The sequence below is a fragment of the Pomacea canaliculata genome, linkage group LG11 (assembly GCF_003073045.1).
Source record: "Pomacea canaliculata isolate SZHN2017 linkage group LG11, ASM307304v1, whole genome shotgun sequence".
In the NCBI taxonomy this organism is placed as follows: Eukaryota; Metazoa; Mollusca; class Gastropoda; order Architaenioglossa; family Ampullariidae; genus Pomacea; species Pomacea canaliculata.
In genome coordinates this window covers 23366193-23382957 of record NC_037600.1, presented here as the reverse complement: position 1 = coordinate 23382957, position 16765 = coordinate 23366193, and the positions used below count along the sequence as shown (strand labels likewise).

Genomic DNA, 16765 nt, shown 5'->3' with positions numbered 1-16765 from the left:
AGATGACAAGACCAAACTGTGGATGAATAAGAAGTATATCTATGTCCCCTTGTTTCCATTTCTGTTGCCGATCAGAGTGGTGTCTGGGGGGTAGGGAGAGTCTTTCTATAGCGTCAGCATAACGAGATTCACGCAAGTAGTAGTCAAACGGGAACTGACTCACTCCAACCAGCACTTCTCTGTTACTTTTACATATTTTCTCCAGACATAGAAGGATTCTTTGCATGGCTGCATCGTGTCGGACATCACTGTCCTGAACTGGAGTAGCCGTCTGGCTGGACTCATCTGTCTGTCGAAATGGCTGAAGGTTGACGGGTACAGGAGGCAGGAAGTAGACGTCAGTCTCCAGATCAGGGAATGCCGCCTCAACCCACTTCTCCCAGAATTCCTCTTCGTTTTCTCCCCTGGTTTTCAACTGTTATAATGAAAAGACATCATGTAAATAGTAGCCTATCTTGTATTCCTCTCTATATATACATATTTCAACAGCACTTGACTGCATTAAAGATGATATTCGTATTAGCATTCCCTTTTATCTTTAACTCGACCACATTCTTTGAGATCAATAATAAACAATAATAAATGTAAACATTTTTAATTGCATACTCACACACCTAACAAGCCCACTCTCACCTCTAAGCACAATAAAAATATAGAGACAAAGGCAACATACGAGGGACAGGAAAACAAACAACACATGAACCATGAAAAAAGAATCAATAGCACAGATGATGAATAAAAACAAATACAGAAAACACAAAGAGGAACCAACAAAGAACAACAGCTTGATGGTAAAGATTTAGATTTAGATTTCACTTCCAGTTTTTCCCATGTATTTCAGAATTTATCTATACATGGACACTTTTAGAAAAGTGAGAATTTAAAGAAAGGAAATTTAACTCAAAAGATGCAAGAATGAATCACTTGAGGCTTACAAGTAATGGGCTAAATGACTAATCAATCTCCATGAATGGCTTACATTTTTCCACAAAATATACTGATAATATTCACGATGGATCTGAATTCCTCAGAAAGATCAAGTGTCCTGTTAACATGTCTTTAATATCTTGCTCTGTTGCTAGCTTTGTTGAAACATTCTTTGCCATTTTACTATTGTTTTAGACAGAGAGCAGCCTTCTCGTGTCACGTGCATCGAAAAAACATCATACCCTAGATAATATCTCAAGTACCCGATTTTCTCTGTGTTGTGACTAACGCGTTGACCATTGCGCCACCGGGCTGCCAGTTGTGAGTAGTGAGTAGTGTGTGATGTAGACTCCATCATGGCGGCTCTAACTGACAGTGGGCAATAGCCGAGGACAGTCTCGCACACTTAACCCATGAATAGTCGTACATACGGGTCGCTGTATGGTTTTACGTGTGGATAGTTCCACTCGCTCTTAAGCCATAAATGTTGTCCTGACCAGCTGTTGATAATAAACATACTTAACCTGTAGATCAGCGACCTTGTTTATTTGACTTCTGCTTTAAATCAAGTCTTTTGTTGGATACGTAGGTTACATTGGGACAGTGTTACAACTTGCTGTTTTTATTGTAATACAAAGTGAAATGTTTTATTCTCTTGGCCTTTTGGTCATTTAGATGGAATGCGTGTTGAAGGTTCTTACAACATTAAAAATCTACTAGGCTTGTTGTTTTTGTTTTTGTTTTGAACGGAAAAAAAGAATGCTACCCTGTATGTCAACACTGGAGTTTATTTAAATAAACTGTTTACATGAGAAAATTACCGATAGCATTTGACTATAACTATTCTGAAGTGACGAACACATCTCTGTGTGTGTACTGGTGAAAGCAAAGCTTCGTCACTAGAAGATGTAAATAGAAAAATGTAAAGAGATCACTTGCACCTTCTGTACTCTTACATGTATAATGACAACGACGATGATGAATGGAGGATGGAGAGTTGATCGATGATGAAGGATAGATGATGCATGATAGCGGAAGGATGAAGGGTATAGGGAGGATGGAGGGATGATGAAAGATATGAAGTTTGGATGATAATGATGATGACGACGACGATGATGATGATGATGCATCCTTATAACAAGTCAAACAAAAAGCAGTCAATTCAGGGACACAGACTGAGGTAGTAATTGTCACTTCCCTTGTCACTCTGCTTCCTTTTAAAGAAGCATCGTCTCAAGACAGGAGATGAGAGAGCGGTGACTAGTGATGAAATGAGCTCTGACAGGTAAACACTTGTAGCATATAAATATAATTCTGTTGTAGGTTGTCTCTGATAGAGAAAGCTGTCGTAATGACGATGTGGTTGTCTAGAGCAGTGGTTCTCAAAGGTTTTCGGACCGCGGACCACTTTACTTAAGTAAAAAATATGGCGGACCACCAAGGCCTAAATGTCACTCTGTACTATGAATTTCAAATTTAAATTGCCGATTTATTTTATTTTAATTTAAAACTTAATGTCCTTTTGTAAAAGTAGTATAGTAATAAGTTGATATAAAACTACGTACCTCGTTATTTGTAATTAAAACGTTAATGCAAAGAATGCATCACTTTAAACATCACTTTGCTGACATATGACGACTGTCAGCCGCGGTCCACCTGACTTATGCCCACGGACCACTAGTGGTCCGCGGACCACACTTTGAGAACCACTGGTCTAGAGAATAGCGCTTTCTCGGGTTACTAAAAATAGATTGTGACGTCACGCATCAGAGCATCATGGGATTGCTTTGCGGCCAAACACTGCGCGTTGTTCTTTCTGTTTACGCTACGGCGACTGACAAAGAGCGACATTTTTTTTATATTAATCTCTGAAACAATGCTGAAAACAGGAGGAACCAAACACTGCTGTTGGGGTTTATGTAAATCGGACTCCAGATATCCAGAGCGGTTACCGGAGGGGACGTTTTTTAATTCCATTTCCAAAGCCTGGTAAGACCAGTGACAACATGACCCATGCAGTGGGAAAGACAACAGAGCAAGTTCAAGACTGAGAAAGCAAAGCGCTGGCAGTTTTTATGTGGGCGATCTGATTTCCAAAATGTGGAGAAAATAACCAGGAGCATATATGTCTGCTCTCTGCATTTTCTTGGTGGAAAAGGCCCAACATCTGAGAGCGACGAACCAATAGTAGCGACGCTTACAGACGAGGAGACAAAGCGACAGGGAGGTAACAGGAAGGCTCCAGTTCAACGTGGCGACCAACCTGCACATTATCAACGGGACAAATGAGAAGAAAACTGGTCCATCTAGGCCTTTTACCCCAAAAGAGGAACTTTTCATAACACTTCTGAGGCTGCGAAAAGGACTTTCACTGAAAATGATTGCCTACATGTTTGACACATCTGAATCGTTTGAGAGCAAATTTGTATCAGTTTATGTTCCTACACTTCAAGTCTATGAATTTCCCTATATTCCAAACAAAGGATATAAATAAAACATCTTTACGAAGAGTGTTTAGACAGTTTAAAAATGTCAGATACTCTGTAGACTGCACACAATTTTTTTGTCACACACCCAGGATTATGGGCAGCAAGGCAATGTGTAATCCTCTTACAAGCACCACACCACAATGAATGGACTGATTGCAGTCCCCCCCTAATGGTTCTGCATGTTTTGTTGATATATTTGAGAAATGTGGCATTCTAGAACACATTGAACAAGATGTTTTGCTTGTGGACAAAGGGTTTAAAGTGTAGGATTTGCTTTTGTCAAGAGAGACTACTATAAAAATCCCTGCATTTCTAGGTAAGCGAGCTAGCCTGTCTGCAGAACAGGAGATGGATACAAGGAGGGTAGCCAAGGCACGAATTCATGTAGAACGCTTTGATGAAAGACTGAGAAAGTTCATGCTTCTCAGTAGACTATCCCCCTAAGTCTCAGTTGTGTTGCCTCCCAAATGGTTTTTCTTGGATGCTGTTCGGTAAATTTTCAGAGTAGCTTATGTATTTAAAAGCAAGTGAAATGATAATGTACCACATACATTGGTCAAAGATAGCAATGTGGGAGTAGTTTTACCAAAAACAGACTGAAAAGAATTTTTGGTGTTAAACTGATGGTCAGCCTATCAATACATTCAGGGGCATATGACAGAAAAGTATTGTAAATAAATCTGTATAGTAATTAATATTATAGGTTACAAGCACTGTTCTGCTTCATAGGAAACAAAGAGAAAAATAAAAAATCAAAACCGCATTTTTTCATGTTCACGTTTTGTTTTTTTTGAACAATAAACTGCACAGCAACGCATTCGCTGCAAACGCTGGTGTAGTACATGTGGGGAATATATTTGTCCGCTTTGCATTCCCAGCAGCCCTTGCGCGGCTAGATCGTGACGTCATCTGTGGAAAGCGCCATTCGGACTCATCATTACAGACCTAGCCACAATTTGAACTTCTTTAGTAAATTACAATAACGGACTGTGAAAAGCAAGACACGAACAGAACCTTGCCACAACGGCGAGTAACACATGGGATGCACTTAGATGATGTCCACTGATACACCAGGAGATATTGACATCACTTACGATACACATGATTAGAGTTTAACCATCACGTGGTGTGTGTGACAATGTCTGGTTGAGTTCCACAGACACGACCCATATCAAATGTCAAAGCAGCGGATGTAGCCACCAGAATTTCCGTTTATATTTATTTAAATGATTATTGAAGATGTTCTACAAAAATACTCATATGTAATACTAATTAAATTTCAAATATATTTTCTATAGACTTGGAGCAAAACAAAGGGCTCAGTATTTTCAATACGTGATTAATTTGTCTGTGTTGGGTTAAAAATCAAACCTGTAAAGTCGTTCTTTATAAAAAAAAGGTATAAAGCCATATTGCTTCTTACTTCTTCCTTTAATAAGTGTGATGATGAACTGCTTGTTCTTTCTTCCGGTGATATCAGTGAGATTTCTTCAAAGTGAGCTTGTTTCGCTGCTTTTTTGTCCACTTCTTTCCTGTAACAAAATGATTATTTCAAATATTTTCCAAATTATATTTTCATAGCATTCAATCACAGTTACATATGCAGTGTAAGTTGTTTGACGACTGTCAGTGTTAACATGTTAGCCTTTGTGTAATCTTCGTAACAAGCTCCATCAAGTGATTGTGTAGACGCGCTACGCGATAATCAAATATTTATGTAGAATGACAAATGCGCGCTCACAAATGCATGTTTTATAATGTGATTTAGAAATAAGCTTTGATAGTAATGCATTTCAAAACTGTTTTGTAAAAATTATTTTCTTGTTATTTAATTTTTTTTCTATATGTCTTTATTTCACATCTCCCTCTAAACTGAAACCACAGACACACACAAAAAGCGTCAACAGGAAAAAAACCAAACATATGCCATTGTTTATAGGGCAAGAGACTACTTTCTGTATTATGATACATGGACCAGCCAAGAGGGTGGCGTGGGGTCAGGGAAATATCAACGTGGGTTTTAATGACACAGAGCCTTAATGTGGAGAGCTCCACTTCTTGTCCATGGAAGATCAAACAAACAACTCATTGCAGGTCAAAGCATTAACCACAGAGTTGGAAGTAGCCGTGTACATGACACACCTGTCAGTGCTGGCAGACACAGGAAGGAAACCTACAGAACTAATAAGTAAAGATAGACAACAACAACTAACAGACGCAGGATCTGCCACCAGTACACCCCCAGATACATTACCAGGTACACCATTGGTTCACCACCAGTGCACCACCAGGTACACTACGAATGCACCACCAAGTACACCACCAAGTACACCACCAGGTACACCCTACTAAACAGATTCACTCAGATCCAGATACACAAAACAGGTCGCCTCACACCACAGCCCACTACTCACAACGCACTCCACATTTACAAAACACAAAGTGAGCAAAAGGAAACATCCCGATAGCTTATTCACACATCATCATACAAACCCAAAAAAAAAACAAGAATGATGCTTAATGAAGAATACCTAAGTGCAGTCAGGAAAAAACTCCTATATGCACACGTGGTGAGAGCACCTTACATGTTGGAGTGTAATGAAAAAAACCTCAAGACAGTAAAACGGGTATCAGATAAATATATACCGGCTTTAAACATTCCTAGCTGACTTATGCAAGATGAATAACAATAGCATACTATCATGTCATTAACGGTTACAATAATGGCTAATCATCAAAACTCTACACTATTATAAACAGACAATAAGTACTGAATGAATGAATAGACTGCTAGAGTATCATAAAATACGTTGGAATATCTTCAAAAGAGTTAAAAAATAATAAATATGGGGTCTTTTTAATCATTTATAACCAGAGCAATAACCATGAAGGGTAAGTTAAAGCAAAGATTTAAAGCCTTGAAAAATAGAGAACCTGATAATGTCGAATTTATAAACACAAAACAATATTAGAAAGATTAACTATAAAAATTACGCTTTTTCAGGTAATAAACAGGACGAAAAAGTACTTAAAACTAAAGACAAGTCTAAAATATAGGACTAGTGAAATACAGAGAATCTGCACACCATGACAGTTGACCATCACTGGCAACTTGGCAGTTTCTTAGATACCAAGAACACGGGACAACAGCAGGAAAAAAGGGCAACAGCAACAGTAACAGACTAGAGACTTTCTTCCGACAGTGACTCCTTCCCCTTTCTCATCCCTCCATCCTCCACTCCCCATATTCCCCAATTTCTCCCATATCCCCAGCCCCTCCCCTTACAGTGTCACATCGCCTGAGGTGGAAGCAGCTGTGCTTTCCAAAAGTGGAATATTGGGAGAAACTGCTCACGTGTCCTGGTATCGGTACTGGTAATGATAACAGATAATCAGAACTACACAGTAAAGGCTGTAACTGTACTAAAAGTGTTTACCAGTGATCTCACCTTTGTTTACATTTGATAACCAGGAAGACGATGACTAACGACACAGGGATGAACACGAGTACAGCGATGGCTACAGTCAGAACTACGGCAGGTACATCTGAAAGTACAGAACACAATTCGTCTTCAGTGTTATAAACTCTGTGTATCAAGTTCTAAGGCAATAGAATGATAGACTGTGATCATCAACCTGTTTACTTACAAGCTACTTGTTTACTTTTATAACATTCGTGTTCAGCCAGTAGAGGCGCTTTAATATGAAACAACAAATGTGAGGGTGGCCACAGTGTAGGTGTATCTACCTGGTATCAGGATAAAGTCACAGGACTTAAAGCCGTCCACGCTAGAGCCTGTCACGTGACAAGCGTATGTGCCGGTGTGGTCACGTGACGCTCGCAATACTCTGCTGACGAGGTGATCTGTGACAAGGTTGTTGACCTCGTATCCCGGGACTGTGGTGCACTTCAGCTGGTCCTGTAGCCAGGTGCAGGTGACAATGTCGACACCTGTAGACACACTTGTGTTAGTCATGCAGCCTGCAGTGCTTCAGTCAAACTAGTCTACTAGTCATTAGCTGATTGTCATTAATGGAGCAGCACTTGTAATTTTTTTTGGCAACTTCTACCTACTGTAGTACACTTTACCTTCCCCTTCTTTGTTTTCTTATGTCTAAAGGATCGCATCCATACTGTGCTGTGAATGTTGTGATGTTTATATGGTTACTGTGATTTGATAGAGTTGATGGATGCTGTAGTAATGTCACCGGCCAGCTGTTAATCACACTGGACCACACTTTTTATTGTTTTGTGCTCTTTCCCCTTTTTTCTTTTCTGTCGTTTTGGTCGATTTCTTTAATTTTTCCCACTCATTGCTAATGTTTCCATTACTTACAATTACCATTATTAATAGTAATTCTCCATGAGATCGCTTATAAGGATGGGATATTAAATTTTTCCTTTACATCATTCACCGCTTTCGAAAAAATTAGTCCATCCTTGATTCCTTGTGACCTCGACAACTTGGTATTCTGCTTACTGTAGAATAGAGCCTAGTGAAATAACACTATATGAATGAACTTTATTATTATCATCATCATATTCATTATCATCATCATCATCATCATCATCATCATCATCATCATCATCATCATCATCATCATCATCATCATCATCATCATCATCATCAAGTTGTGCCTCCTGCTGTAAACATTACCTTTACTTTCATCGCCACCGAGGCGGACCAGTGACAAGTTGCTTTTTGTGGCATTGACATCAACGTTGAATGTGCAGGTGAGTGATGCAGGTTCAGTCTCTTTGATACTTGAAATGTTACAGAAGGAGGTCACTGCAATTACAACAGATAATAGCATGCACATAACAATAACAACACTACAAAGACGGCGTGAGTAAAGCGAGTATGGCCAATTTAATAAAATTGGTAAGAGACAGAGGCCCCTCGGCTGCAGCAGATGTAAAAATGTATAAAACGTGAGAACAAAATGAAGTTCACTGTTAAGTATTTACTTTAATTGTATTGAGAGTGATACCAAGTTATTTCATCACCATTTACTTTCGAGAACCTGGGTGATAAACAGCGAAAAGTAAACATAACCATATGGTAAAAAACAATAACTATTGCTATAGTCAAAACTACAGGGTTTCACAAAATGGTTCATATTGAGCGACAAAATATTAATCGCGGCTTTATGAAGTTTGCAATAATAGTAAGACACAAGGCAACATAAATGGTGGCTGTAATAAAAACATTACATTGAAGGCTACAGTTCAATTTGATTGCGTTCGGGTCTAGCCAGTAAAGATGCTCTGATTGACACAAGAAGTACGATAAACGACATTATACCGTATATCTACCTGGTTTTAGGATAAATTCACAGGACTGAAAGCCACTCGCTTTAGAGCCATTCACGTGACAAGCGTATGTGCCGGTGTGGTCACGTGACGCTCGCGGTACTCTGATGACGAGGTGATCTGTGACAAGGTTGTTGACCTCGTACCCCGTGGCTGTGGTGCACTTCAGCTGGTCCTTTAGCCAGGTGCAGGTGACAATGTCGACACCTGTAGACAAATATATGTCAGTCATACAACCTGCCTCGTTGAAACCACGATGATACAGGAATTTGTCAGCCTGATGTTCACCATTTCGTAAACAGTAGAACATTGACTGCTGACACACTGACATGACACATTTTATGGTTGAATTGTTTGGTTACTGTAAGATAACTTTGTATAAAGGCAACATACCAGAGAAGGTCACTGTAAGGATCTCTGTAGGAAGTTATAGAACTGAATGTCACATTCTTTGACATAAACTGTTGGCTGTAGCTCAGGTTGACATTATAATAACAGGTATCAGGGTTTCATTCACAAAACGTACCAGTCTTGGAGGAGAGACAACACTAAGTAGTGAGATTTGCAACATCGGACTCGGATTGTACGGAAGAAGTTTTCAGGTTTTTAATAAAATTACACAATACACACTACTGTACACACAAGTCAGTTTGAACACTGATGGCAAAAGTCACAAGGACCAGGTGGACTGCCATATCTCTAGGAAGGTGTTTTCTGTAGTTTGTATTTAACCATTCAGAGACGTCAGTAACATGTGATATCTTACATTCTTTTTATTTCTAGAACTGATTGGTTTCATTACTCATTGTTTTATAAACTGGTCTATGTGCTTACGGTTTGATACGAACACAGAGCCACACATCACTGCAACTATTATCTTCTCATAGGAAATGATGACAATCAAACTAAGAATGTTAAGAAAGTTATAAAGTCGAACGCTGGATTACAGCTAACAACACTAATGTTAGTGTCTGTTAATTTGTTTGGTCACAAGCAGAGAAGAAATGTACATACATAGGTTGATGCCAGGAGTGATTTATTACAGAGAGGATGACATTTACCATTTAACCCGACTGCTGTGTTCAGAATTGTATTTTTGTTGTAAATTTTCATGATAAAACAATTCATATTAAAGACAGGATGAAGTTTGTTTTTCAGTTTTAGGTATTTTGATCATTCTTATTAAGTTGGTATGAGAGCTCGACAAAGAGAAAGAGAGGAGGGCAGACGCGGTTCACAGATGACAAAGAAATGTCTACCTGCTGCTGTCAACATTACCTTTACTGTCACCGCCACCAAATCGGACCAGTGAGAAGTTGTTTCTCGTCTCATTAACATCAACATTGAATGTGCATGTCAGAGATGCAGGTTCCGTCTCCGTCACACGTGAAATATTACAGGAGGAGGTCACTGCAATTAGAACAAAGAATCAGAATATATATATATATATAAAACAACAATACTAAACATCTACAATAAAAGAAACGACAAGGGATCAGGAGGAGCAGGAAGATAAAGAAGATGAAGACGTGAAGAAAGAAACAAATAAAAGAAGCTTTAAATTTATTTTTCATTTCAGATGTAATTTAAATGAACATGACTTGTGGAATTATTTAGTGAACTACTGGAATCGAGATTCTGTTGTGCTATTTACCTGTGACAAGAGTAAGAGAGCAATGTTCATAGCGGACAGGTGTGCTACTAGTAAAGTAACAGCTGTAGGATCCTTCTTGTTCCTCCTGGGCGGTAGGGATCCCCACAATCAGGTGACTTGTCACAGTTAGGTCAAAGTGGTAGCCGCGTTGTATGCTACAGACAAGATTGTCTCCCCACTCGCATGTTACAACTGCACATGCTGCGGGTCAAAAGGTCAAAACCACAGAATAAGACAACCTACCGGAGGCTAGATTACCATTCTTACATAGCAGAGATATAATCACTCTCAATAGCGTTTCGAAATAATAATAAAAAGAAGTAAAAGAATAAACATTTCATCCCATAGCGAGACCAGAGTTGTCTGCTTAACTGGTTTAAATTCACAGAAATAACAATTAACAGCTTAGATAAACAGTTCATTAAATTTATTCTGTGATTAGCTGAAGGTCAGCTCCATCAAATAGAATTAACGAAGTTTTATTTTAAATACAAGTTTCGGTACCTGGATCACTACAGTTGGCGCCATGGTGGACTCTAAAGTTCGCTCTGGTCTTGCTGAGGTCTTCAGGGAAGTAGCACGTGAGTGATGCTCGTGAGCTGAGTGGGACTGGGGGCACGTCACACATCGTCTTCCCCACTGAAACACATTATCTCCCTTTCAACTACGGTTATGACAACGGACAATTTGAATTAAACCTTCCATAGTGAACTGACTTGTGTCAACTTTGTGTCAACCTCGACATGGACCACGACAGTGTTGAAGGACGTAAAACAAACTTTCCCGTGTGTTGTCTACGTGTGTTGTCTACGTGTGCTGTCTAACTGTGGTCGTGGCCTTAATGACAGATAACAACACGACTGCAGACCAGCCACCGGGATGTCTTTGGATACACTTGCATATATATATATACACAAGTGGCTCGAATCTGGGTGTACATGGTATATTTAATAATAACACACGATCCCCTGTGCTACACAGCATGTTTGCACAACATGTTCAAAAGAAATGATTGGCTATTATCATCATGTGAACACATCTTACCTAGCTTTATCTTCAGTTCACAGGGTTTAATATCTTTTGGATTCATGTTGGAAAGCTTGCAGGCGTATCGTCCAATGTCTTTTGTAGAAACTCGTGGTATCTCCAGTGTGAGTTCGTTAGATATCATTCTATTAAACGTGTGTCCTGACGAGATGTCACAATCCATGTTTCCCCACAGCCAATAGCAGTCCAAAATGTTGCTTTCTTCTGAATTCAAGAGATGTAGACACTTTAAAATATTTATTGAAAAAGTTATAACAAATTTATTTATCAGAATGATAAACAAAGACATCATACTTTTCAATTAAAATAATTTGATAGTGATGTAAAGACAGCAGCAGCAGTAAAAATAATATCTACATACCTCTGCTAATCCTGCCTTCGTAGAAAGAAACGACGACGATCCTTTGACTGTGACTGACATTCAAAGGGAAGTGACACGTGACAGAAGTATTAGCCAATGGCTCCACCGCAGGAATGTCACATGTTATACTGTTGTCTATGGAGTTCAACAACGACATAATTCACATTTACAACTTATTTAATAATAAAAATGCTTCATGAAGGTTTACTTAATTTTGAAAACAAATTTATGTATCTGTTGGTCTTAACACTTACAAAGAATAACGAGGCAAGGGCAATATTCTCTAGAAATCTTTGCTCACCAGTCATTGTTTTCAAGTTTTATGACTCCTACATCTTAAAATTTTTTTTTATATATCAACCTATTAAAATAACATTCATAAAATTCATTCAACGTTTTACAGTGTAGAATAAAAAAATTGGCAAATGCTTTTAGCATTAAAATTGCATTCATTAAATATGTTCACATTTAATTCAGAAAACACAAAAAAGGATTTGTCTCCAAAAAAATTATCAAAACTAAAAAAATTCTCATTGATTTTGTTCTTTGCATTTTTATCCAGTTGAATCATCTATGTATTATTCTCTTTATATGCATATAATGAAGGCCATTGACATGTTGCACAGGTTCAAAGCTACAGACAAACGGCGGCCTTTTTTTTACTGACGCACCCACAATCTCTCTCTCTCTCTATATATATAAACAACATAACTATTTTTGGAGCAATATAAACATTTAAACCTTTCAATTAAAAGAGAAAATTATATCATCATCATCATCATCATCATCATCATCATCATCATCATCATCATCATTTAATTCTTTCGCGACATTAACAAACCTTCTAAATGCTGCGCCTTAGACAAGAGATGGAGGGTTTGGATGAAGATAACTATGACCACAGGACGTGCAGCCCGCCTCACTAGATGAGTGACACTCATTGTGCTCGCTGCCCTGTAATGACCACCTGCATGTCACCTGTTGACCAACATACACACGCCGACAAGTACGTCACATCATCACACTACTGACATGCTGACATCCGGAGTGTTTCCTTTAGGTCAGTGTCACCGTCGTCTTTCTCATAATAGTCATCATCCATATGGTAATCTTCCGATTGTGTCTGAGTGAGATTGACAAAATACCTGAGGATTTGCGTGCGCCCACGGGAGAGAAATTTAAAAAAAAAATAAGCAGTATCTGAACACTTCTTATATAACCAGAGCCAAATATTTCTTATATAACTAGTCCTCTCAGCACTTGTTTTATAACCAGTCAGCCAACATTTTACATCATTTGTACAATAAACTTATGATGTGATGCTCGTTGCATCAAGCGACAGTCGCAATGTGTCAGTTCGCTCTACGCATGCGCATTTTGATGTTTTTGTATACTTTATAAGCGACACTGTAAACACTTCTCGGAACACACCTGTCCACCAAACAGTGTGATACACTTTACCACACCATCTAGTAAAAACATTATTATTTAATAATATTAAAAATTTAAGAAAACAACTGCACATATTTATTCACTTTGCATTATAAAGATGCATTTTAATACATAATGTAACATAATCTTAACCCATAAATGATGGACACAGATAAATGATGAAGTAGTAAACACTAAAGCAGTGGTGGTATACCTTTTTTTCCTACAGGGGCCATGTAGATATTGGTAGTGGGAAAGTATCTACACGCTCAAGAGCTGTTAGAACTTTTGTCAAGACACTAGACATCGGGCTCGGGTCTAGTTAGTAGCGAGTTCCAGAAAAGACCAACGGGGGACCGGGGTCGGTGCTGCGCGGGAGAACACGTGACAATAAAGACGTGAGCAGAGCACGTGCGTCGCGGAGGAAGTACAGGAGCGCCACCTGTAAGGAGAGCAGAGACTAACTCCTGAATGAGCGGTAGAGCCTTTAGTCTAGGTGAGACACTCCGCCGACCTCTGGAAAAACCACGCGAAGTAAGAGTATGTCAAGTTTTAGTGATAAAAGCAGATGGAGGGAGAGGTCTGTCCCACACGGCCTGTTATCTAGATGATACCTACACTGGTGGTCTTAGTCATTGCTGCTGCGATTAACGATTTATACCTTGATGACTTTAAATGAAGAGCATTTGACTCTTAGTTGAAGATATTTTGTGCGTCGTGTTACTTGTTCTTTGCTTTGTGTTAAAAGCTTAAAAATCTTCCTTTGTTAAAATATTTGATATCCACTGGGCGGGAAAGTCCTCACAAAAGAAAAACGATCTGTTTTTGTTGTGTGTTGTGCGCGAATGTGCATGTGTGACAGGCTCCCAGTAGTCCTTACTACAGTTGACAAACAAGGTCACACTACTCCTTTTTCTTTCACACTCTCTTCCTGTGACGCAACAGTTGAAATGAAGGAAGAAGGAATTGACACAAATACAATATAAAACATCTTTATTATATTTCTTCAGAAAATTATTATTAATATGGGATGTTGCTATCGCATCAGATACTACATGACACTCCTAGTCTGCCATTAAATACGAACATACATTGTAAAATACACAGCCATAAGATGAACACGAACAGGAAAGCTTAAGGTGAAGGAATGAGTAGACTGTTAAAGGAATTACCCCCCTTCTCCAATTCCCTCTGTGTTCGTGTCCCTCAGTTTGACAATGTTAAACCTTGAACAGGTGTACCCAAGATAAGGTTAAACACGTCTGCAGTCGGTGTCTCATTCAGATTTAGCTGCTGATTGTGTCATTAAATTTTATTGATTCATTTCATTGATCACCTCAATAGCTGACAACGAGAGAAAATATTGACATTGACATTGTCATAGAATGTACACTAGACATACTCGACAGAATAACAGATTACAGGAGGGAAGGAGCTGGTCAGACGCGGTAACCACTGTCATGATGATTTGGTGAGGACATAACAAGGACACCGACGTGAGTCTATGAGAGAGCAAGTGTACTACACAAACACTGGGTGTACGAGAGACACAATCATCCTGTGACATCCTCGTCTCGTGTTTCCTCAGTGACGTAGCTGTGACCTCGCCCTTGAACGTGTCACGAAGAAGGTAGATGACAGACAACATCGGTCTGAGGTCGACAGTAGGAAGTAAATACCAACATCATGGAGACAGAACACAATTTGAAAGGTGACCAGTTGCTTGATGGTCAGAAATGTTCTCTGTGCTTTTTTTATAATCTGCACAAGTTGTTTACCTGATTTCCTACAGATACACAACAACAAACAACAAACATACGTTCAGTTCTCAGCAGTATCACGCGTATGACCACTAGTAAATACAGTGTACCTACCCTCTTTCTCCAGTGTACGTCACGTGACTTGACCGTTAGTTCTATGGTGGAGATACACGGCAACTCCGACTAACTCTTTGACTATGAGGAAAACAAGTGTTTTTATAATCACGTGACACCTTTTAGTTCACCTCATCGTGATCATCATGCTGCTTAACATCGTGTCTGTCGTCAACTGCCGAGCAGCAGACCCCGATATCACAGTCAGGGAGACAAACTCAGTCAGGCGTTTTCTCTGGTATGTATCTCTCTTCCTTCAAAACCTCTCCTATATATGGTTGTTGTGACATGCGCAGTACACTCGTGTTGCTCACGTGATCACATTCTTTGCGAGGTTTTCAGTATGAGGTTATTTCTACCCGGCTGTTGTTATCTTCACTCAAGCGTGGCGATTTTCTCGTAAAAGAAAAGACACCTGATAGCTTCAAGGACAGTAGAACAGACACAGTGTGTAGTGTAGACCAGGGGTGGGCAATCAATTTTCCCAAGGGGCCGGATGAGAAACTGGGATGGTTTTAGAGGGCCGGACTAATATAGTTAACTCAGTTTTACCCAATACTGTATATATAGTATATTTACTGGTGGGCGGCCAGCGGGCGGGCCGGTCAGAGACAGGAGGCGGGCCGGATCCGGCCCGCGGGCCGGCGTTTGCCCAGGTCTGGTGTAGACTGTCACATCGGTCACAAGATGGTCACGTGTCTAATTACAGACCTCCAGCAACTTTCCAAGTGTCAGATGTAGTCTTAACTGTAGTGAAGTAAACGTAGGTCAAACTTGACTAGAAGCACAGGTATGTGAGTGATGTTACCCTGGGTACACATGTAGCACAAGATATGACGATATAAGAAAAACACAGCAGGTATACATCAAGAAATATTGCAGAAGCAAAAGAGTGACTGGCAGTAGCGATAAAAACTCCATGTTAAACGTGTACGAAATGATCATGAAGACTTTACATTTCAGTTCATCCTTACTTTATAATCTACAAGTGTAGATACAATCCATCATTACAGCAACACACAGCTAGGTATTTACGTACACATGTAGAGCACAGTGGATTGAATGTATAGATACATTACATAACAACTACACTGATTTCTAAGTACGGTAACATAAGTTAGAAAAGAGAAATCTCCTTCCTTTGTAACTCCATTATAAAAATTACAAGAAGTTTACACAGTCCTACATTCACAGAACAAACTTACAAAGCTCTATGAGAAGTTACTAGTGCCACATATTGTCTGACACAGCTACTTGTGTCACAATCATATATATCTGACAGTAACCTGTGTCACATGCATATCTGACACAGCTATACTTGTGTCACAATCATGTCTGTCATATAACTACACAGTTGGTTTCAATGAAGGGACAGAGAGACGACGATCAGATGTTTAATCTGACCTTCATGTCATTCGTGACAGTATTTTATCATGTGACGTATGCTATACGTGACACAAGCGTGTTCAATGACCTCATAGTCCGTTGTGTCTTTGACGAACCAGTGACGTAGCTCTCTGACGTCACCTATAAACGTGTCACGCAGCATGTACGGGACAGACACAACCGGTCTCAACTGGCCAACAGCAGGAAGTGAATACAAACATGGCGAAGAGAGGACTTGTCTATCACGGTATGTGACGCTAGGATCAAACCATCATCACACGT

The 16765-nt window shown here is 39.4% G+C and overlaps 1 protein-coding gene across 3 annotated transcripts in view; it reads right to left on the bottom strand.

The window, feature by feature from the left end:
* The window catches only part of LOC112574793, a 453350-nt gene extending 437889 nt beyond the window's left edge, over nucleotides 1-15461 (bottom strand). For 2 of the 3 annotated variants that reach the window (XM_025256081.1, XM_025256082.1), the window contains exons 1-9: nucleotides 15098-15441; nucleotides 12634-12770; nucleotides 11793-11927; nucleotides 11429-11635; nucleotides 10889-11023; nucleotides 10385-10585; nucleotides 10009-10140; nucleotides 8734-8937; nucleotides 8075-8206 (exon numbers count right to left, since the gene is read on the bottom strand). In XM_025256081.1, the coding sequence (XP_025111866.1) occupies nucleotides 8075-8206; nucleotides 8734-8937; nucleotides 10009-10140; nucleotides 10385-10585; nucleotides 10889-11023; nucleotides 11429-11635; nucleotides 11793-11927; nucleotides 12634-12733 (1246 nt within the window). In that variant the 5' untranslated portion in view covers nucleotides 12734-12770; nucleotides 15098-15441. Of the gene's footprint in view, nucleotides 1-8074; nucleotides 8207-8733; nucleotides 8938-10008; nucleotides 10141-10384; nucleotides 10586-10888; nucleotides 11024-11428; nucleotides 11636-11792; nucleotides 11928-12633; nucleotides 12771-15097 lie in introns of all 3 variants that reach the window. The other variant, XM_025256080.1, reaches the window with a different exon arrangement.
* Nucleotides 15462-16765: the final 1304 nt, after the last annotated feature.